The sequence below is a fragment of the Myxine glutinosa genome, chromosome 6 (assembly GCF_964187855.1).
Source record: "Myxine glutinosa chromosome 6, kmMyxGlut1.1, whole genome shotgun sequence".
Lineage (NCBI taxonomy): Eukaryota > Metazoa > Chordata > Myxini > Myxiniformes > Myxinidae > Myxine > Myxine glutinosa.
Genome location: NC_136266.1, coordinates 12796364 through 12818486, shown reverse-complemented (window position 1 = coordinate 12818486; position 22123 = coordinate 12796364). Strand labels below are relative to the sequence as shown.

Sequence of the window (22123 nt, the reverse complement as noted above, 5' to 3'; positions counted from 1 at the left end):
AAGCATTGGAATGATGTGTTTTATCATATTTAATACAAATATCATGAAAGGTGTAAACGCTAGTCCTACTGAACACCAACAACAACAATAACAGCAACTTTTGGCTTTTTAGGACCACATTTTATTAGTACCAGTCAGTAGTGCTTGCATGTTATAGATAACACTTGAAAACACTGTCTCACCCGCACAGCAATTGGTGCTTCACCCTCCAGGTTGAGCTGCGTCTGGAAAAGCAGAGCAAACTTCTCCTCCGTTACCGACTCGACCCCACGCCGATCCGAGCGGCGTATCTTGCGCAGAGACTGCGGTGCAGTGTGTCACATACCGGTAAGTAAAAGAGAAACTTGCGAAGAACGAGGAGAAAACATTTCCTATGGTAATTTTCATTCAACTACAGGGAAGGATGAGAAGATTGTGGTTGCAAAGATGACGCAACTTTTCTACCAAATAATATGGTTCATTCACACGTTCGAAGTGATGGCAAGAATGCGGTGCTGTGGATGTAAACATCTTTGGGAGATGTGCTTATTCATCATAGATACAATGGAGTAACAATGGAGTGATAAAACAGTAACAATGAAGCAAAAATGGAGCAACAATGGAGTTATAATGGAGTAACAATGGAACAGCAATGGAGAAACAATGGAGAAACAATGGAGCAACAATGTAGTTACAATGTAGTTACAATGGAGTAACAATGGAGTAACAATGGAGCAAGAATGGAGGAAGAATGGAGTAACAATAGAGCAACAATGGAGTTACAATGGAGCAAGAATGGAGGAAGAATGGAGCAAGAATGGAGCAAGAATGGAGTAACAATGGAGTAAGAATGGAGGAGGAATGGAGCAAGAATGGAGCAAGAATGGAGTAACAATGGAGCAAGAATAGAGCAAGAATTGAGCAACAATAGAGCAACAATGGAGTAACAATGGAGCAATAATGGAGGAAGAATGGAGCAAGAATGGAGCAAGAATGGAGTTATAATGGAGTAACAATGGAACAACAATGGAGAAACAATGGAGCAACAATGGAGTAACAATGGAGCAAGAATGGAGGAAGAATGGAGTAACAATAGAGCAACAATGGAGTAACAATGGAGTAAGAATTGAGGAGGAATGGAGCAAGAATGGAGCAAGAATGGAGTAACAATGGAGCAAGAATAGAGCAAGAATTGAGCAACAATAGAGCAACAATGGAGTAACAATGGAGCAAGAATGGAGGAAGAATGGAGCAATAATGGAGCAAGAATGGAGCAAGAATAGAGCAAGAATTGAGCAACAATAAAGCAACAATGGAGTAACAATGGAGTAACAATGGACAAGAATGGAGGAAGAATGGAGCAAGAATGGAGTTATAATGGAGTAACAATGGAACAACAATGGAGAAACAATGGAGCAACAATGTAGTTACAATGTAGTTACAATGAGTAACAATGGAGTAACAATGGAGCAAGAATGGAGGAAGAATAGAGTAACAATGGAGCAAGAATAGAGCAAGAATTGAGTAACAATAGAGCAACAATGGAGTAACAATGGAGTAACAATGGAGCAAGAATGGAGTAACAATGGAGAAAGAATGGAGTAACAATGGAGCAAGAATTGAGGAAGAATGGAGCAAGAATGGAGTAACAATGGAGTTATAATGGAGTAACAATGGAACAACAATGGACAAACAATGGAGCAACAATGTGGTTACAATGTAGCTACAATGGAGTAACAATGGAGTAACATTGGAGCAAGAATGGAGGAAGAATGGAGTAACAATAGAGCAACAATGGAGTAACAATGGAGTAACAATGGATTAAGAATGGAGGAAGAATGGAGCAAGAATGGAGCAAGAATGGAGCAAGAATGGAGTAACAATGGAGCAAGAATTGAGCAACAATAGAGCAACAATGGAGTAACAATGGAGTAACAATGGAGTAACAATGGACAAGAATGGAGGAAGAATGGAGCAAGAATGGAGTTATAATGGAGTAACAATGGAACAACAATGGAGAAACAATGGAGCAACAATGTAGTTACAATGTAGTTACAATGAGTAACAATGGAGTAACAATGGAGCAAGAATGGAGGAAGAATAGAGTAACAATGGAGCAAGAATAGAGCAAGAATTGAGTAACAATAGAGCAACAATGGAGTAACAATGGAGTAACAATGGAGCAAGAATGGAGCAAGAATGGAGCAAGAATGGAGTAACAATGGAGTAAGAATGGAGGAAGAATGGAGCAAGAATGGAGCAAGAATGGAGCAAGAATGGAGTAACAATGGAGCAAGAATAGAGCAAGAATTGAGCAACAATAAAGCAACAATGGAGTAACAATGGAGTAACAATGGACAAGAATGGAGGAAGAATGGAGCAAGAATGGAGTTATAATGGAGTAACAATGGAACAACAATGGAGAAACAATGGAGCAACAATGTAGTTACAATGTAGTTACAATGGAGTAACAATGGAGCAAGAATGGAGGAAGAATAGAGTAACAATGGAGCAAGAATAGAGCAAGAATTGAGTAACAATAGAGCAACAATGGAGTAACAATGGAGTAACAATGGAGCAAGAATGGAGTAACAATGGAGTAAGAATGGAGTAACAATGGAGCAAGAATTGAGGAAGAATGGAGCAAGAATGGAGTAACAATGGAGTTATAATGGAGTAACAATGGAACAACAATGGACAAACAATGGAGCAACAATGTGGTTACAATGTAGCTACAATGGAGTAACAATGGAGTAACATTGGAGCAAGAATGGAGGAAGAATGGAGTAACAATAGAGCAACAATGGAGTAACAATGGAGTAACAATGGATTAAGAATGGAGGAAGAATGGAGCAAGAATGGAGCAAGAATGGAGTAACAATGGAGTAACAATGGAGTAACAATGGAGTAACAATGGAGTAGAGAGATAAGATCAACAATGGAGTATGGAGAAACAACAATAGAGTAGCAACACATGAACAATGGTTTAACAATGGAATAATAACCAAAACACTTCATAGCTTCCAGAATGTTGAAGCAACCAGTTCAACAACTGTGGAGAGATTTGTACTTGCAATTTTACCAATTAAATGTCATATTATTCTCAATAATCCATAAGCTAATACCAAAATAAGATTACAATCCATAATTTTTATGATTATGCTTATGGAGTGAATAATACACCCTTGGATTCCACTCTCAAACTGAGGCATATCAGGTTCTCAATATACGCACCATGTTTTTAAAGTTGGTCAACAACGTATTGTTTGTCTGTTGACGTTCCATCGAGGCACAGCTGTTGGCGATCTCTCCGATGCTCTCACTGGTAACACAGTGTGATCAAACACAGCATGCTCAGTCCACATTGCATCCATGTTATCCTCAATCTCAAGCAAGTGGGAGTTTAGAGAATGCTATGAGGGCAGTTCAAGGTTTGGGTGGAATTTTTCTCGTAGAACATTTGAAAGTAAAAGTTTAAATGTTTAATATTGTGTAATTTCAATTATGTTGTAAAACTTGAGTAGGATATACAGCAAGTGACATCATTGCTGATCAAAGCTTTATGGGTAAAACCAAGATGGCAGTCAATATAGTCTCTTGTTCTGTTAATCAGACATGCATCCATCATTACGTTCGGTGTAAAGGAGAACATCAAAAAGTTTAAATTGATGGGACATTCTCTGGACTATTTGTTGATGGACGTCCTCACATTGACTTATGTTTAAATGGTGCCAGGAGTTCAAAAATGGCCATTAATACCCACGTCAAATCAAAGCCCTCTCCCTCCCACACTTCTCCCTGCTCTCAAATGTTGTGGTTGTGTGCTTCCCCTTCTCTCCCCATCTTGTCTTCCGCTCCCTCTTTTTGTATATTTTGTTTGTCTGGTTTGTTTTGTTTGTTTGTTTGTGAAATAAATGTTAGCTCTTTCACGAGCCTCGATTCAGTATACAAAAAAAAGGAAAAAAAAAAGAAAAAAAGAATTGCTGTCAATCAAGAACAGAGAGTCGCCAGATGATGAAATGTGAAATTTCATAAGAAATAGATGTACTTCATTGGTAAATGTGATCCTCTCACAGTGTACAAGCCTTTGTGCATAGCTCATTAATAGAGGACTCAGCCTACCCTATGAGCTAGTTAGCTGCACCACCGAAGGTGGATGGAGGTTATGTTTTCACCACTGTCTGTCTGTCTGTTTGTTAGTTTGGTTGTAAACAGGATGTCTCAAAAAGTTGTGGATGGATTCGGACGAAACTTGGTGGACTGCTTTGGTATGCGACAAGGACAAAATGATTCGATTTTGGTGAAGAACCGAATACGAGGCTTTAAAAAAAAAAATTTCAGTGATTCTTCACGTTGGGTTATAGGGACAAAAATAATACATCGCATGATATTTCAAAAACTTGTCGACAACTTATGACAAAACTTGGTGGATGAGTTGGTTATGTGATAAGAACAAGCCGATTCAATTTTGGTTCAGGTCCGGATCCAGATTTGGCCTATCAGGGAGCACATTAAGAAATATGTGCAGTTTCATCAACCTCACTTTATTTTTTTATTTTGTAGAATAAAAAGTCAATGTGATCCCTGAACTACGTTCAAGTTCAATAACTACCTTGAACCCCCACCCCCACTCTAAATATCTCCCTTAGGATTGTTGAGCTCGGATTAGTCAAGGATTTCTCCCTCCTAAATCCCTTTCCAATGGTTGGCCATTCAATCGGACATCACTGAAGACATGTTGGGTTCTAAATATCAATAATTTATTCAAAGCACCACTCATGCAATGTGAAGTAAAACAACTCCCATTCCCTCCATCCATCTATCACCCTCCGTCCCTCCATCCATCTATCTCCCTCCATCCCTCCATCCATCTATCTCCGTCCATACATCCACCCATCTATCACCCTCCATTCCTCCATCCATCTATCTCCCTCCTTCCCTCCATCCTTCCCTCCTTCCCTCCATCCATCCATCTATCTCCCTCCATCCATCCATTTATCTCCCTCCTTCCCTCCATTCATCTATCTCCCTCCTTCCCTCCATCCGTCCATCTCCCCCCTTCCCTCCATCCATCTCCCTCCTTCCCTCCATCCTTCTCTTACTTGGGGCCAAGCTGTCCATTGAGAATAGCACGTGCTTGCCACTCGCTGATGATTGATGCCCGTACTTGTGGCTGAGCCAGGGAGGTCCCCAACTGGTTCCCGAGGAGGAGACGAAGGGAGGTGCAAAAGCGTGTTTGAGTTTTCAGCACTTGTGGTGGTTGCCTTTCAATCACCAATGATCTGTGAGGCACAGACTCGAGCATCACTACAGATTTGGGATATCAATGGTTTTGTAATGAGGTGTGTTTCTGTGTGTCTATCTACTTTCATGTATACGTATATATATATATGTGTGTGTGTGTGTGTCCTCTGCACCAAATTACCGCCCCAAGCATAGATCATTATTACATTGCATGGCAAGATAGCTCAGTTGGGAGTATGCTGGTCTAAGTCTAAGTCTCAATATACTAATCTCGGCCATCTAGGTTTCATCCCTCATGGAATCCAAAATGACTAACAGTGAGGTGTTTCCTCATTACTATCATCAATATACGTACGTAATATCCCGCACTACATGACGCACAAGTATCCCCGTTATCATTTGACATAAACATGTCAGTTATCATTTGAACTAAAGTGATTTATGGATGCTGATTATTACAATTCTTTTTAATGAGTAACATTCTGGATGAAAAGCTTGTGCTCGTTGCATGTTATAACAAAAAAGTGTTAAACAAGAAAGCAAACACGACTTAAGGGAATAAATGGATAATTGAAGAAGTATCACAAAGCTGAGACAAAAGAAGAAAAAAAATTAATACGAAAAAAAGTTGAAAAGAAATCAAGAAAAAAAAGAAGAAAAAAAGTTTCAACGAGATGAGGAATTTAACTTAAGCAACAGAACTACTGTGTTTCTGCTGCTTTGGGAATGTGGGCCGTGATGATTGCATCCCCAGAGGCTGAGGGATGAATTGCCACCAAGAGAGTCATAGATGAAACATCTTCCATAAAACTGCTCAAAATGTAATCTGCACACATTGCCCTTTTTCAAGGAAACTCGAACATTCTTTGCTCTAAAATGTCATCAGTAGACCTCTGCTGCAAACGCCTTTAAAGGTCTTGGTCTCTCGTGGTCTATTGGCGTTGTGCAGTACCCCCACACTGACTGATACTGTGTTCCAACCGTGTCTATGTGTTTAATATGGGACCTGGACAGGAGCGTGTTGAGAAGTTCTCGAAGCACAGCAATCAAGCCTCGAACACCTTCTTGACAGGGAACACCTCCAGGCATCTGCTGTTCGAAGATCTCGAGCCGTCGGGCCTGTTGCCCAAGCTGCACCAATATTTCTGCCAGGCTGGAGAACCTGCCAGCAAAAGAGCCCAGAAAAGGTCATTCAGGGTGTAGTTCATAGCTCCGTTCCTCCACCGACACAGCAGGGAATCTTCATTTCAATCTCCCTCTCCATGAAATCATGTTTAAACTTTTACAACACTTTAAATTAATCAATCATGTCACATTAAGACGATCAGATTTATGCTCAAGAAATCACTCTTTGTTGAATATTTCATGTTTTATGATAGGGAAGTATTCCTTCCATAACATCGCATCAAAATGCTGAAACGACCACCGTGCCATTGTGAAGAACATATAGTTCAGAAATGGTACCCCAAAGTCTCTTCGTAACTGTAAACGATGATGCCTGGGTTGGACCTACAAGGTAATAAGAAATCAAAGTCTCACCAGGTCTGGAGCATGTCCAGGCTGCCCTCGTGTGGTCCTCCATTCCCAGCCAGCTGCTGCCTCCGCTGCCACGATGCCAATTCGTCATCCAGCAGACAATTGAGGGTACGGCGAGTTAGCTGGCACGTCACCTGGAGCTTCTCAAGCACCGCCTGCTTGAAGATCCCAACACCCCAAAGATCATCTGTACATGACATCAACTTTGTGATATAACTGCATAGAAATATATTTACTACTAATACTATTAATATGCCTCTGGTTTAACTCTGGCTGGTAGTCTATGCTAATGCCCTGTTGAAACTCTTCCCTCTAATTATCATGAACTGACCATGCGAAGTTGCAGTAAAGAAGGAAGTCCATGAAGTAGAGAAGCTTCAACATCTGCAAGCCTCTGTTGCAGCCGTGCAACCTCTGTCGGTCCAAGCTGTCCCAACTGGCTGAGCTGGGCTGGGTAATATAGAGAAAAATGAAAATGGAGACCCTCTTAAAGGATGAAGCCAATGGAATGATGTCTTTATGACAACCATCAAATGTAAGAGCAAGAAGAAAACAACCATTGTAGTTGTAGACAGTCCCAGCAAAATTAACGAGATAAGACGTCCTCACCCTGGATGGAAAAACGTTCTTGATATTGAATCGCCACAAGCTCATGACTCTGCTGGAGCCTCTGCATGTCGTCCTCAATCTGCAGCCTCCAGCGAGTAAGCTCCTCCAAGGCTTGCTCCATCTCGTAACTCCCCCGTGCCATACGAGCTGTTCACGGCAGCGTTTGTCCACACTGTGTGGTGTGGACCACTAATCAGGATAGAATCCAACAAATGTCCTCCATGTGAATGAAAATTAGAAGCACTCTACTTCATCATTATTTTCCTCCATACATCAATTTACTCAAGCCTGGTGTTGGCTTAGCAGATAGGGTGCCGGCTTGGGATTCCTAGGATCCCGGGTTCGAATCCCAGTCGATCGCTGAATTAACGCCAGGGGGGGTTGACTCAGCCCGTCATCGTTCCGAGGTCGGCAAATTGAGCACCAGTTCACTGATAATTCCCTGTGTGTCGCAAGAGGTGACTAACAGGGTTGGCGGCAGGAAGGGTATCCGGCCATAAAACATTGCTTCAAAAAGGGGACCACGATGCCCAAAAAAGGCCAACCCCTGCTTTGTGGGGGGAAATGGCCTCAAAAGGTGGTATACATTAATTTACTCCTATAACGTTATCATTTAATAAATCATGAATGGCGAGCAGAAACAGACTCAACATAACCTTTAGGTGGTTCAGACCAACACATCAAAACGATGGTTAAACAATAACTATAATCACTACATTGTTAAGCAATTGATTACTATTGATAAATAAACGCTGTTCGGAAGAAAGTGGTGACCATAACTTCCACTACTTACTTCAATCAAAACTTTGCAAGGATCTTGAAATTACGACCGTCCGATGACTCGTATACCTGGCCCCTGGTCCTCCTCGCTTATTCTGTTGTAGGAATCGCTCGATGTACATATCAGACTGGTGTCCCCCTGAACCCTTTCCCTTTGTGGAAGTTTAAGGTGACATTGGGAAACACCTACAACAGTTTTGAAAAGCAAAATTAAAAACGAGAATTTACACTTGTGTGAAAACCCCAAACGCCCACTTTCATAAAAGGACAAAAAGTTTGTTTAACGCAAATTCCGAGGTGGTCATTGGGGTTTTCCTGTTAGCGTGGGTTACTAAGCGACACATCAAAGCACAAAATGTTCTTCACGCGCTTCCTTTCGGCACTTTCCTGCCACTTGCCCTATGGATCTTGATAGCTTTTGAATAAGTCACCATGAAGCCACTCGGAGAGATCATTGCGGATTTGATGCGAAGACATATGTGCTTACACCTTCTTTGTACACAAAGTCTAGACCCTTGGAAGAGGGAGATGACAGAGGATGGAAGGCAACATTCTGATAGTGGGACAAGAGGTGGACATAACGAGGGCAAAGATTCATAGGATTAGAGACGAGGGAAGGAAAGAGACCAACCTGAAAGTATGGATGTGGGGAGTTGGGGAAGCATTGATTTTAAAAAGATAATTATAATTATAAACCTTGTTCAATATTCACAACAAACATGGTCCTGTAGCCTTACCTACTATTGTTTGTTTAAGATGGACTGACTTTGAGAACACGGGTTTGAACTACAAACTGTAAACTTTCTGTAAACTTTCAAAATGAACCCGACTGTAAATGCTCAGCTGTAAACTTTTGAAAATGAACCCGACTGTAAATGCTCAGCTGTAAACTTTTGAAAATGAACTCGTCTGTAAATGCTCAGCTGGAAACTTTCAAAATGAACTCGTCTGTAAATGCTCAGCTGTAAACTTTTGAAAATGAACTCGACTGTAAATGCTCAGCTGGAAACTTTGAAAATGAACCCGTCTGTAAACTTTCATAACGAACTTGTCTGTAAACTTTCAAAATGAACTCGGCTGTAAACGCTCAGCTGTAAACTTTGAAAATGAACTCGGCTGTAAACGCTCAGCTGTAAACTTTGAAAATGAACTCGACTGTAAACGCTCAGCTGGAAACTTTCAAAATGAACTTGGCTGTAAACTTTGAAAATGAACTTGTCTGTAAACTTTCAAAATGAACTTGTCTGTAAACTTTCAAAATGAACTTGTCTGTAAACTTTCAAAATGAACTCGGCTGTAAATGCTCAGCTGGAAACTTTGAAAATGAACTAGACTGTAAACACTCAGCTGGAAACTTTGAAAATGAACTTGGCTATAAATGCTCAGCTGGAAACTTTGAAAATGAACTCGTCTGTAAACTTTCAAAATGACCTCGGCTGGAAATGCTCAGCTGGAAACTTTGAAAATGAACTTGGCTGTAAATGCTCAGCTGGAAACTTTGAAAATGAACTCGTCTGTAAACTTTCAAAATGAACTTGGCTGTAAATGCTCAGCTGTAAACTTTGAAAATGAACTTGGCTGTAAATGCTCAGCTGTAAACTTTCAAAATGAACTTGGCTGTAAATGCTCAGCTGGAAACTTTGAAAATGAACTCGTCTGTAAACTTTGAAAATGAACTTGGCTGTAAATGCTCAGCTGGAAACTTTGAAAATGAACTTGGCTGTAAATGCTCAGCTGTAAACTTTGAAAATGAACTTGGCTGTAAATGCTCAGCTGGAAACTTTGAAAATGAACTTGGCTGTAAATGCTCAGCTGTAAACTTTGAAAATGAACTTGGCTGTAAATGCTCAGCTGTAAACTTTTGAAAATGAACTCGTCTGTAAATGCTCAGCTGGAAACTTTCAAAATGAACTCGTCTGTAAATGCTCAGCTGGAAACTTTCAAAATGAACTCGTCTGTAAATGCTCAGCTGTAAACTTTTGAAAATGAACTTGGCTGTAAATGCTCAGCTGTAAACTTTCAAAATGAACTCGTCTGTAAACTTTCAAAATGACCTCGGCTGTGAATGCTGAGCTGTAAACTTTTGAAAATGAACTTGGCTGTAAATGCTCAGCTGTAAACTTTTGAAAATGAACTCGTCTGTAAACTTTCAAAATGAACTCGGCTGTGAATGCTGAGCTGTAAACTTTCAAAATTAACTGCTCATCATATGACATTATGAGACTAAACCACCCGAACACAGACCATTAATGATGCGAACACCAAAAAGATAGATCCCTCGAAGTCCATGTTGAGATGTAACAACTAAACATTGATCTTGTCGAAATTTAATGGAGAAGGAGCTCCAGAAAGTCCATATTGAGCAATGATGTGAAAAGGAGCCGACGTGGGTCATACCTGTAATGGCCAGACAGTACATACCTGATTGTAGTCTCCTGACGAATAACAGGAACAAAGCTCAAAATCATCCTCAACAAGTAAAACAATTCGGGGGTTTATGGAAGATCCAAGAAAAAGCGAAGACTTACAGATCCCGCGCTAATATCCCAGCATGTCCACAAACGCGGGAACACGTTTGCGCACCTCGATGTCCCACAGGTGCACCAGCGTCCGACAAAACGATCCGTTGCGCGATATTCCACGGGTGTGTGTGCTCCAGACCAAGAGCTTGAACTGGCTTCACACACCTCGCCCCCCCCCCCCCCCCCCACACTCCGCGCCCCCACCGAACGCGGTTACGTAAGGCGGTTCCAAGTCACGTGCTGTGGTCGCCGTGACGTACGTGCGTCCTGTCACCTCCTCGTTGTGCTTATGTCGTCGTATCGAGGACTTTATCTCCTTCGCAAAAAGGGAACAGCCGAACAACGTGGCCTCTCCCTATCGGCGCGTTCTATTTCCAGCCCGCTCTGACGTAAGCAGACAGTGATGACGTATTACCACGGGCGGGAGGGCTGCAAACAGGGCTCCTCTGCACCTGTGCTTCGCAGAGAAGCATTTTTATTTATACAAATCGTTCCCTTTCTTTCGTTTACTTTCACTTTTCACTTCCCTTTCTTTCGAATCTTCATCAATACCATATTGGTGTAAAATATCACTTCATGGTGGAAAATTTGATTAAATTGTTGATGAATACGTAGGGTAATAAAATTCGGTTATTATCAATAAGTGTTGTCTTGGATAAGGCTAAGGACTTATTGATCACGTGTTGGCTAATTCCAGAACACTCGACTTAAGGAGTAAAATTGTTAATAATTTCACAAAATTCTTAATTTTAATACAAAGTCGAGGCTCATGGAGAGCGAGAACACAGAATGGATCAGGATACCCCAGAAAAAAGGAACAGCAGGGGGGAAAAAAGGAAGGAGAGGGGGGAAATACCAACAGTGGGGTCGAGGGGCAAAATAGAGGGAGAATTCGAAAATGAGGGATGTGGGGAAGAATGAGGCTTAGTGGAGCACAAGGTGTGGACAGGTTGGATAAAGAAGGAAAGTGTCAGGAAAAAAGACTGGAAAGTTGGGAGGAGAGGAGCTTGAGGAGGGTTAACGCAGTAGAAGAGATCACGGTATTGGATAGGGGATGATCTGAGAAGGTGGTGAACACCTGTCTTGAAAACCGGGAGGGAACAATGAGGATTAGGGGAGTACAATGTGTGGACAGGTTGGATAAAGAAGGAAAGTTTCAGGAGAGAAAGACTAGAAAGTTGGGTGGAGGAGGGAATGAGGAGGGTTAACGGAGTACAAAATATCAGGGAATTGGACGGGGATGATCTGAGAAGGTGGTGAACACCTGTCTTGGGAACCTGGAGGGAACAATGACATCGAAGAGGATTTGGAAGTTCATTAGAAACTCAATGTTTTAGTCAATAGATCACCAAAACTTACTATAGTGCTTATAGGGGGTTATTAGAGGAGGGAAGGGGGGGGGCTAAGACCCTTATACCTAGAGGACCCAAAAGACCCTGAAGACCCAAAAGACCCCAAAGACCAAAAATACCCCAAAGATCCAAATAACCCTCGAGACCCTTAAATATCCCAAAAGACGATGAAGACCAAAAATACATTGAAGACCCAAAATATCTTAAAACTCAAAAGACCCTGAAGACCCATAAAACACAGTATATCCATTAGACCGCAAGATCCTGAAGACCCCTAAGTCCCTTAAGACCACTTTTACCTTTAAGACCCTTTCGATACTTTAGATACCTTTAGATCCCTTCACGTTAAAAAATGAAATTTTATTTAAAAGTTTTTAAAAAAAATCTACAGCACATGAAATACCCCAACTATTGAGAGTCGATTCAAATTTGAAAAATCGATCTTTATGCGTTTTGAACAGAATTTTGATAACCAAGGTGCACCGTCGAGGCGCAACGTGAGTCAAAATTCCCCAAAATGAACCACAAGGCGCACTCGTTCTCACGCACACACTCACAACACCCGCAGTTTCCGATACGCGTCGTATTGTAAAGATACAATTGTGTTATTAATAGGGGGGTCTGTATCCCCTCCCTCCACCTCACTTAACCTCCCCACTTACTCACCCATACATATCTTATTACATACAATACCACGACTCAATCTGCAATATATAGGCGTTGGGTAACAACTTATAGGTTCAATATGACCCCCATGGGGGAACGATTACACACTCACACACACACACACACACACACACACACACACACACACACACACACACACACACACACACACACAGTCTCAATAAAATGTATAGATATAATTATGTTTGTGTACATGTTAAGGCACGCTGTGTGTATGTCTCTGTATTTATGTATAAAACCAAAAAACACGGTGGTCCGTGCAGCTGAGTCTGTGGGTCCATGAGTCCATGAAACCGTGTGATATGTATATTAATTACGTACTGTTTACTGTTTGAACGTCGGTTGCATCCTGTCTATTACTTACGTACGTATATTAATTATGTATTGTTGGAATAAACCTTTCTACCCTTAGGACTGCTGAGACCCTTCAGACCTTTGAAGACCCTTTAAGTCCCCCAACACCCTTAACACCACCAAGACACCGAAAGACCACCAAGACCCCAAAAACCTGAAGACCCTGAAAGACTCAAAATACCCACAGCACTCAAAATAACCCGAAGACCTAAACAAACCCAAAGACCCAAACGACACTGAAGACCAAAAAGACCCAAAATACCCCAAAGACACAAAAAAGCCCAAAAGACCCGAAGACACCAAATACCAAAAAGACCCAAAAGACCACGAAGACCCAAAAGACCCCAAAGACCCCAAAGACCCATAAAGACTCCAAAGACCCAAAATACCCTGAAGACCCCGAAATCCCAAAAGACTCCAAAGACCTAAAATACCCCAAAGACCCAAAAGACCCCAAAAGACCTCAAAGACCCAAAAGTCCGTGAAGACCCTTAAAGACCATGATGACCCAAAAGACCACAAAGACCCCAAATACCTTGAAAACCCAAAAGACCCAAAATACCCCAAAGACCCAAAAGACCTCAAAGACCCTTAAACACTCAGGGGACCCAAAAGACCCCAAATACCCCAAAGACCTGAGCCTCGTCCTGGTGGTGGGGTTGCTATCTTTATCAAAAACTCTCTTCCTCACTCTCCTTGCACTGCCATCTCTCCACCCCACCCCCAGGAGTACCTCTGGCTACGGCTTCCCCTCTGCTCCCACCTTTTGTTCATATGTGTTCTGTGCCGTCCTCCAAACAGTGATGACCATTTACATTTCGATGTCTGACAACATGGACCAACTTCTATCCACTCATCCCAACTCTCTCTTCCTCATATGTGGCGATTTCAACTGCCATCATGCCAGCTGGCGGGGTTTGGGTTCCTCTCTCACCAGCCATGGCATCTCAGCAAAGGACTTCTGCGTCTCACTGGGACTGACACAATCTGTCAATTTCCTGACCCGGATCTCAGTCAATGGAGTATTTTCCCTTCCAGACTTGGTTATGACAAACTTCCCTGCAAATTTCTGCTGCTCTTCTTCTGTTCCAATCGGTTCTTCTGATCATGTGCTTGTTAAAGTGAATATCTCTCGGGCCATTCTCAGAGAACCTCCTCAGCGTCGACGAGCCTGGCATTTCAGTCAGGCCGACTGGCACGGTCTTCAAGCAGCCATCAATCATCTGGACTGTTCTCCCATCTCTACTGCCTCTGACATCAACTCATCCTGGGAATTCTTCCAAAGTAAACTGCTCTCTCCCATGCACAGATTTATCAAATCTCGTCTTCAGTTGTCACACCCTTCCTCCCGTCCATGGCACACTGAATCTTGTGGTGAGGCAGTTGCCCTGAAACAACTTGCCTTTGCCTCTTGGAAGGCTAATCCAAATGAAGGCAATCTCAGTTCCTTCCACCAAGCTCGGAACAAGTGTGTGTCTACTCTCAGGAGTGCCAGGAAGCACTATCTCTCCACAATCAAGAATGAACTCTCAAACCTGTCTCCTTCCTCCAAATCCTGGTGGCGTCTGGTCAAATCTGTTTCTGGTGCTTGCTCCCCCTCCATCCCCTCCCTTACTTCAAATGGCTACACAGTTGACACCGCACGTGACAAAGCCGAATGCCTCAACTCTGTGTTTGCCTCAAAATATTGTGGCCCAAACCCATCTATCTCTGTATCCACCTTACCCAGTCGAACCCAGCTGCTCCTGGACTCTGTGTCCTTCTCTCCTGACAAGGTGGAGAAGTTTTTGTCAAACCTAGACTCTGACTCTGCAACTGGACCAGACGGCATCAGCACACGGGTCCTAAAATCCTGCTCTGCCGCTCTATCTCACCCTCTCTCTGTTCTCTCCACCCTCTCTTTTGCTCAAGATCATCTGCCATCATCTTGGAAATCAGCAAACATTACCGCTTTACACAAAAAATGTACAAAAACAGATCCTTGCAACTACTGACCAATCAGCCTGCTCCCAATTATCAGCAAAGTCATGGAATCCATCATTGCTTCGGATATCAAATCCTTCCTCTTATCCAATGGCTTGATCTCCGATCATCAATTTGGATTCAGACCAGGTCATTCTACTCTGGACATGCTGCTTCTGCTGTCTCAACAATGGATGGAGGTCCTCAATGCCAAACAGGAAATCAGAGCTGTCTCCCTTGACATATCACGTGCCTTCGATACGGTCTGGCACCCAGTTCTGCTCACCAAACTCTCCTCCTATGGTATCCATGGAAATCTCCACGCATGGCATATGGTCATAGTCAACGTGTGGCCCTGAATGGATTTCTCTCCTCTCCCCCTTCCTGTTCAGAATGGAGTTCCCCAAGGCAGTGTTCTGGGCCCTGTGCTTTTTCTGGTCTTTATCAATGATTTCTCCGACTCTCTGGAAAATCCTCTCTACCTCTTTGCTGATGACTCCACTATCTGCCGCTCCATACCTCATCCCTCAGATCGGCAGTCTGCAGCATCCTCACTCTCTGCAGACCTGGACAAAATCACAGACTGGTCAATCAAGTGGAACATGTCTTTCAATCCTGACAATCTCACACTCTTACTATGTCTCTCCGAAAAGACCGACTGGACAACCCTCCCATCTACTTTCTCAACAATCCTCTCCAAGGGGTTCTGTCACTCAAGCTTTTGGGTCTCACTTTCTGCCATGAACTTTCCTGGGAAAACCACATTTCCAAGCTGGCCTCCAAAGCCAGTCGCCGACTGAGCATCCTCCATCGTGCGAAGTCCTTCATTGGCACACCTGAGCTCCTCACCACATACAAGGCTTTCATCCGCAGCTCAATGGAATACTGTTCTTCCCTCTGGGCCGGTGCTCCTGCCTCACACCTAGCTCGGCTTCACGCTGTTGAAACCAAAGCTTTCAGAATCATTGGAATCTCCTGCGATGAAGCTAACTCCAAGGGCCTTTCACTCGCTCACCACAGGCAGGTTGGTGGTCTTTCTGTCTTCTGCCGACTCCTCTCTGGCCTTGCTCCCCCAGCTCTCTCTCTGTGCTCTGTCCCCCAAATATTCCTACAGGTCGCACAAGATCTGCCAGCAACCCTCTTCTGGTGAAATAGCCAAAATCAAGACTCTCTGCTCACCTTCACTCCTTCATTCCTCTTTTCTCCCGCCTCTGGAACAAACTCCCTCACTCTTTTCAATCCCACTCCTCCCACCAGGTCTTTAAAACAGCTGTTCACCACCATCTCTTATCTTCCCCCATCCAAAACTTTGATCTTTTCTACCCCTGCTAATTCATCCCAGATCCACTTTTTTGAAATACCAACTTCTTTCTTGGAAGTCCTTGCAGTGTCCACGTGTTTTGTACTTCTCCCACCTCCCCCCAAGCCCTCTACCTCCCACAGATCTCCCGATGTCCCTGCTCTCAAATGTTGTGTTTGTGTGCTCCCCCCTTTCTCCCCATCTTGTCTACCACTCCCCTTATTATATGTTTTATGTGTCTGTTTGATTTTTGTGTGATTAATGTTTTCGCTTTCACGAGCCACGATCTTGTATACAAAAAAAAAAAAGACCCACAATACCCAAAAGTCACAAAATACCCTGAAGACCTCAAAAGGCCCAAAAGACCCTGAAGACCCAAAAGACCCTAAGACCTAGAGGACCCAAAAGATCCTGAAGACCCAAAAGACCCCAAAAACCAAAAATACCCCAAAGATCAAAATGACCCTCGAGACCCTTAAATACCCCCAAAATACCGTGAAGACAAAAAATACATTGAAGACCCAAAATATCTAAAAACCCAAAATACCCAAAAGACCCTGAAGACCCATAAAACCCAGTACACCCATTAGACCCAAAGATCCTGAAGACCCCCAAGTCCCTTGTGACCACTTTTACCTTTAAGACCCTTTCGATACTTTAGATACCTTTAGATCCTGTTTCTGGTGCTTGTTTCTGGTGATCTGGATACCTCTCCCACCTCCCCCCAAGTCCTCCCGATGTCCCTGCTCTCAAATGTTGTGTTTGTGTCCTTCCCCCTCTTGTCTCTCCCCATCTTGTCTGCCGCTCCCCTTTTTTTTTGTGTTTTATGTCGGTTTGACTTTTTGTGTGATTAATGTTAGCTCTTTCACGAGCCTCGATCTTGTATACAAAAAAAAAACAAAAAAAAAAAACAATCCCTTTACGCTTCTGACCTTTTATATCCTTTAAACCTTAACAACCCTTAAGTCCCTTTCGACCCCTTAGACCTTAACACCATTTCGACCCCTCACACCTTTCAGACCGATTAGACAGCTTGGACACTTGACCATTAAGAACTTTATACCACTTGGACCTTTTTTGATCACAATTAAATGACAAATAAATAATATCACCAATATTACAAATAAATTTGAACAAAATAAATGTTTGGTTTATGATTGGTGTAAATCATTATATATATATATATATATATATTTACCTGTCTTATATATATTATCAGGTGTGTCCTCCTGTCTCCCTCCTATCCCCACCCGCCACTCATCCTCCTGCTGAAAGTTACCGTTATATAGTTATACGACCTTTCCTTGCATTAAAAACAACACAGTAGCTATGCAATGAAACCGCACGTTCAGTTGCCATAGAGATTCCATAAACACCAAATCTACTTTACAGCAATGCAGTGATTTGTTACATATCCCTCGGCACCTGGAGAATTATATAGACTTGCTAATGGAAGACGGCCCACTTAGAGGTCCCCGCCAAGGTCCTGCAACTGGATCCAAGCACAATATGCAATCTGCCCACTTGCTGTCTCAAAGGACCCTCATGCAGACCCTCGTGCAGTATTCCATGTAATTGCATTTTCTTGTGTTGACATTGATCTGAAGGAGCCATGAGCTTTGAAAGTCAAGCTAAGGTAGATGATATCAACATCTATTTTCAAAAAGTACCATCTCAACGATAAAATTAGATTGTTAGAAAGCTCACTCTTTCAAGAAAGACTTTTATAAAGGTCAAGCATGAGCCGTGCGGCTCAAGAAAGAATGAATGCGGCTTACAGGACAGCAGTTGTGGTGAGTCATAGGAAAATAGGCGAGATAGTCAGCTCTCCAGCTGGCCAATTCCATTTCCCATAAACATGATTCACAACAGGCCCGGAGGATAGGCACCTGCAACTTTCTGAGAAGGTAGTCGCTCGACGCACTGCGTATACCATTAACTGGCTTCCCTAGAGCCCCTTCTCTCGGAACTCTCAACAGTCGCTGATAGGGTCTGTGACTACCCTCTACCGTTAGGGTGTGTACACCTGGAGGTGTGAAGTGCGCTCCTCAGAGAAACGAGTTTAATATTGGGCGATTCATATGAGGTAATCATCAAATGCCATAGCCAATCGGTCACTTTTGAGCTCTGGTATATTCTTACAAAGTGCTCATTTTCTTCTTTCGAGATTACTTTTAAAAATGAATAGGTTTGATGATTAATTTTATCCACATCATTCTTGCTTTGCATTATTTGCATTTTTTCCCCCACACATTTCAAATTTGTTCTTTCACATATTCTACAAAGTTGCATAATATTCATGAATGAATCATAAGGCCATTAATGAAGTTCGCCGTTTCTCTTTTGTATGGCAATTTCAGTATCGACCACGAAGTATAAAATACTTCCATTGCTGGTCCGTGTCGGCAAACTCATTCAAAACTCCGATTCATAAAATCAGCAAAAAACAAACAATGAATATTGACAAAAGTACAAAAGCTCTCCTTTAGTATACCCTAATACACCTTTGGCAATATAGATCCATTGATCGTGACGTTGAAATGCAGAAACATCTCACCCTACGTGCTCTAGATGTTAGAACCAAATGAAAAGTTGATAAATAAGAAATTGATTAATTGATTTAATGCGTTGAGCAATTCTGAATGAATGTTCTCCTCCTCAATAGGTACATCATTATTATTATTATTACTATTATTATTATTATTATTTTGGACCAGGTGGAATTCACAAGGTTTTATCGTAAAATATGAGCCGGCTATCATCCCAAATTATTTCTCATAAATTGTGAAAAGCTCGGAATACAAGAAGTGCAAGGTGTCGAAGATCTTCGAGATCGAGACTGCGGAATCTTGAGTGTTACTCACCAATACGCGACACCGGCGCATACTTAGGATTCGTCTGTTGGGGACATTCTGCCTCTTGGAGTTTCATTTCTGTCACTGGAACTGGAACTGGAAACACTGGTCTGAACGCAATTCTGAAAAATGAAAAAGTCACTGGAACGCAATTTCGCAATTTCGGAACGCAAAAATTCGGAACGCAATTTCGGAACGCAATTTCGGAATTCGGAACGCAATTTTCGGAACGGAAAAAACTGAAAAAGTGACTGGAACGCAATTTCGCCAAATAGCAGGGAATGGAAAAAGAGTGGATCAAAAAAAAAGTGGAAAAAAGGAGCGAGACCTCTGTCCTGCAAAGTTCTGGAATAAACTAGTCAAGTGCTACTTTGAGGCCCACAGAACAGGTATCCACCAATGTGCTCTCGTTCGGCACCTCCTCCACTAAATCAGTAACATCCTCATCATACTTATTGCACCTTGTTCGAGACTGTCGGGAGCTGAGACACATCTTAATGTGTGAAGTTTGCACATCATGACACATCACAAAACCACACACATTTGCATGTGCTCCAGATTCGGGGATTTTCATTCCTTTACTTGAATTATGTTTCATTGTCCAGGCATTCCAGGTCAGAGTTTGCAAGTAATCATGTTAATGACAGATTTATGGAAAAAGGTAACAAGACCAGTTTTCATTGGTTACTGAAACCCTAACAGTCCTAGAAACCATTCTTAGTTTGCTATACAGAACCATGTTGGTCCTTTTTGATTGGTCAAGCTATTAATATCTGTATTCCCTTTAAATCGTTTACTCGGAATTCAATCATAAAATACGTTACAAATACTTTCCTTAGGCTGGAGTTCTCTCCTTAAGCTGGATCCATGGAGTTAACCGTGAAGATCCACGGATAAACTTTCCGAGTTCTCTCCTTAGGCTGGAGCTGCAAAAAATCCAAACTTTTTTTGGGCAATTCATTCCCAAGTAAATCCATTTCCAAGCATCTTGGTTTTCAGGAATCCGGACTCACCTTAAAGCCTTGTGGCCTCGATGTCCACATTTTGGGTTTGTTTGTTAATTTGCTCTATGATGTTAACACTATTTGAAGTTTGTGAAATCCTGCTTTGTGTTCTCATAGGACCTGTGATGAGGCCCAGATCCCAGGGGTAGGTGACATCATTGTGGTACATGTGGTGGACACTGTTACATGTACAGGAAGATTGTCTGCATCCTGATAATGTGTGTGTTACATGTTTTCTGGAAGAACATTTTGGTGATGAAGTATTTTTCACAGCAGGAAATTGATGGAAGAGATTTGGTCATCAGGACCATCTGGAGTCATGTAAGCGTAGTGTGGAAATCTTTATCCTGATGAAGTAACACTTGCACGGAGAAGGAAGGAAGGAAGGAAAGAAGGGCTGGAGAGGAATGTGGTTTCAGAATACTTTGATGGATCATTTTTATCAAATCGTTCTTCAACCTTTGAATCTTTGTTTAAGGTTTGGTCAAACACTTAAACGTCTTCACTTGAAAAAGCAATGGCAAAATCAAAGCTCAGAACAAATCCCTGCAGTATCTGGCCTAATTAACAAGATTTTAATTACAAGGGGACAACAAAGGTTAATTTACTGTGATAAGCCGGATGAATTATATCAATATTTGAGTTTATATATTTATTAGGTTTTTCACGCACTTATTGAGATCATTTTAATTGTTTTTCAGGCGGAGACACTGCAAATAAACGTTTGCTAAGTTACATCCAATTCTTGTTACTACTACAAATACTACTACTACTACGACTACTACTACTACTACCACTACTACTACTACTACTACTACTACTACTACTACTACTACTACTACTACTACTACTACGACTTGTTTAATGATCCCAATTACTGCCATTAAATTAATTAATGCCACAATTACTGCACATGCAGAAATATTTTTGCCACAAGTCTTTCACGAGCAGGCTGGCCAGGCCTGACGTTCGACTGGAGACTGGAAATTTGTGATTTGTATAGGATGAGGCGATAAGTCATCTACTCTTCGAGAAAGACAACATGGGATCATTAATGTCCACTACAATGCCAGCAGATGGGACAACCGGCTTAACATCCATCTGAAGGACAGGACACTGTGATACAACTCACTATCCGCGAAACATCAATCGACGGTTTGAAGTCGGGTTAGGAATTTACCCCAGACGACATAACCCAGATGTCGGTTTAAAGTCAGGTTAGGAATTGACCCCAGACGACATAACCCAGAGGTCGGTTTGAAGTCGGGTTAGGAATTGACCCCAGACGACATAACCCAGAGGTCGGTTTAAAGTAATGTTAGGAATTGACCCCAGACGACATAACCCAGAGGTTGGTTTGAAGTCAGGTTAGGAATTGACCCCAGACAACATAACCCAGAGGTCGGTTTAAAGTCAGGTTAGGAATTGACCCCAGACGACATAACCCAGAGGTCGGTTTAAAGTCATGTTAGGAATTGACCCCAGACGACATAACCCAGAGGTCGGTTTGAAGTCAGGTTAGGAATTGACCCCAGACGACATAACCCAGAGGTCGGTTTGAAGTCAGGTTAGGAATTGACCCCAGACGACATAACCCAGAGGTCGGTTTAAAGTCAGGTTAGGAATTGACCCCAGACGACATAACCCAGAGGTCGGTTTAAAGTCAGGTTAGGAATTGACCCCAGATGACATAACGCAGAGGTCGGTTTAAAGTCAGGTTCGGAATTGACCCCAGATGACATAACGCAGAGGTCGGTTTATAGTCGGGTTAGGAATTGACCCCAGACGACATAACCCAGAGGTCGGTTTAAAGTCAGGTTAGGAATTGACCCCAGATGACATAACCCAGAGGTCGGTTTAAAGTCAGGTTAGGAATTGACCCCAGATGACATAACCCAGAGGTCGGTTTAAAGTCAGGTTAGGAATTGACCCCAGATGA

General features: G+C 42.3%; 1 protein-coding gene across 6 annotated transcripts in view; it reads right to left on the bottom strand.

Annotated features, from left to right (window-relative positions):
* LOC137429594 (signal transducer and activator of transcription 5B-like) overlaps window positions 1-22123 on the bottom strand; it is a 334283-nt gene that overhangs the window by 48927 nt on the left and 263233 nt on the right. The window contains exons 1-8 of one of the 6 annotated variants that reach the window (XM_078779605.1): window positions 10677-10823; window positions 7369-7557; window positions 7091-7209; window positions 6763-6914; window positions 6230-6385; window positions 5082-5261; window positions 3214-3301; window positions 183-302 (exon numbers count right to left, since the gene is read on the bottom strand). In XM_078779605.1, coding sequence (XP_078635731.1) covers window positions 183-302; window positions 3214-3301; window positions 5082-5261; window positions 6230-6385; window positions 6763-6914; window positions 7091-7209; window positions 7369-7510 — 957 coding nt within the window. In that variant the 5' untranslated portion in view covers window positions 7511-7557; window positions 10677-10823. Of the gene's footprint in view, window positions 1-182; window positions 303-3213; window positions 3302-5081; window positions 5262-6229; window positions 6386-6762; window positions 6918-7090; window positions 7210-7368; window positions 7558-10676; window positions 10824-22123 lie in introns of those variants that run through there. The other 5 variants (XM_078779604.1, XM_078779606.1, XM_078779602.1 and 2 more) reach the window with 5 other exon arrangements.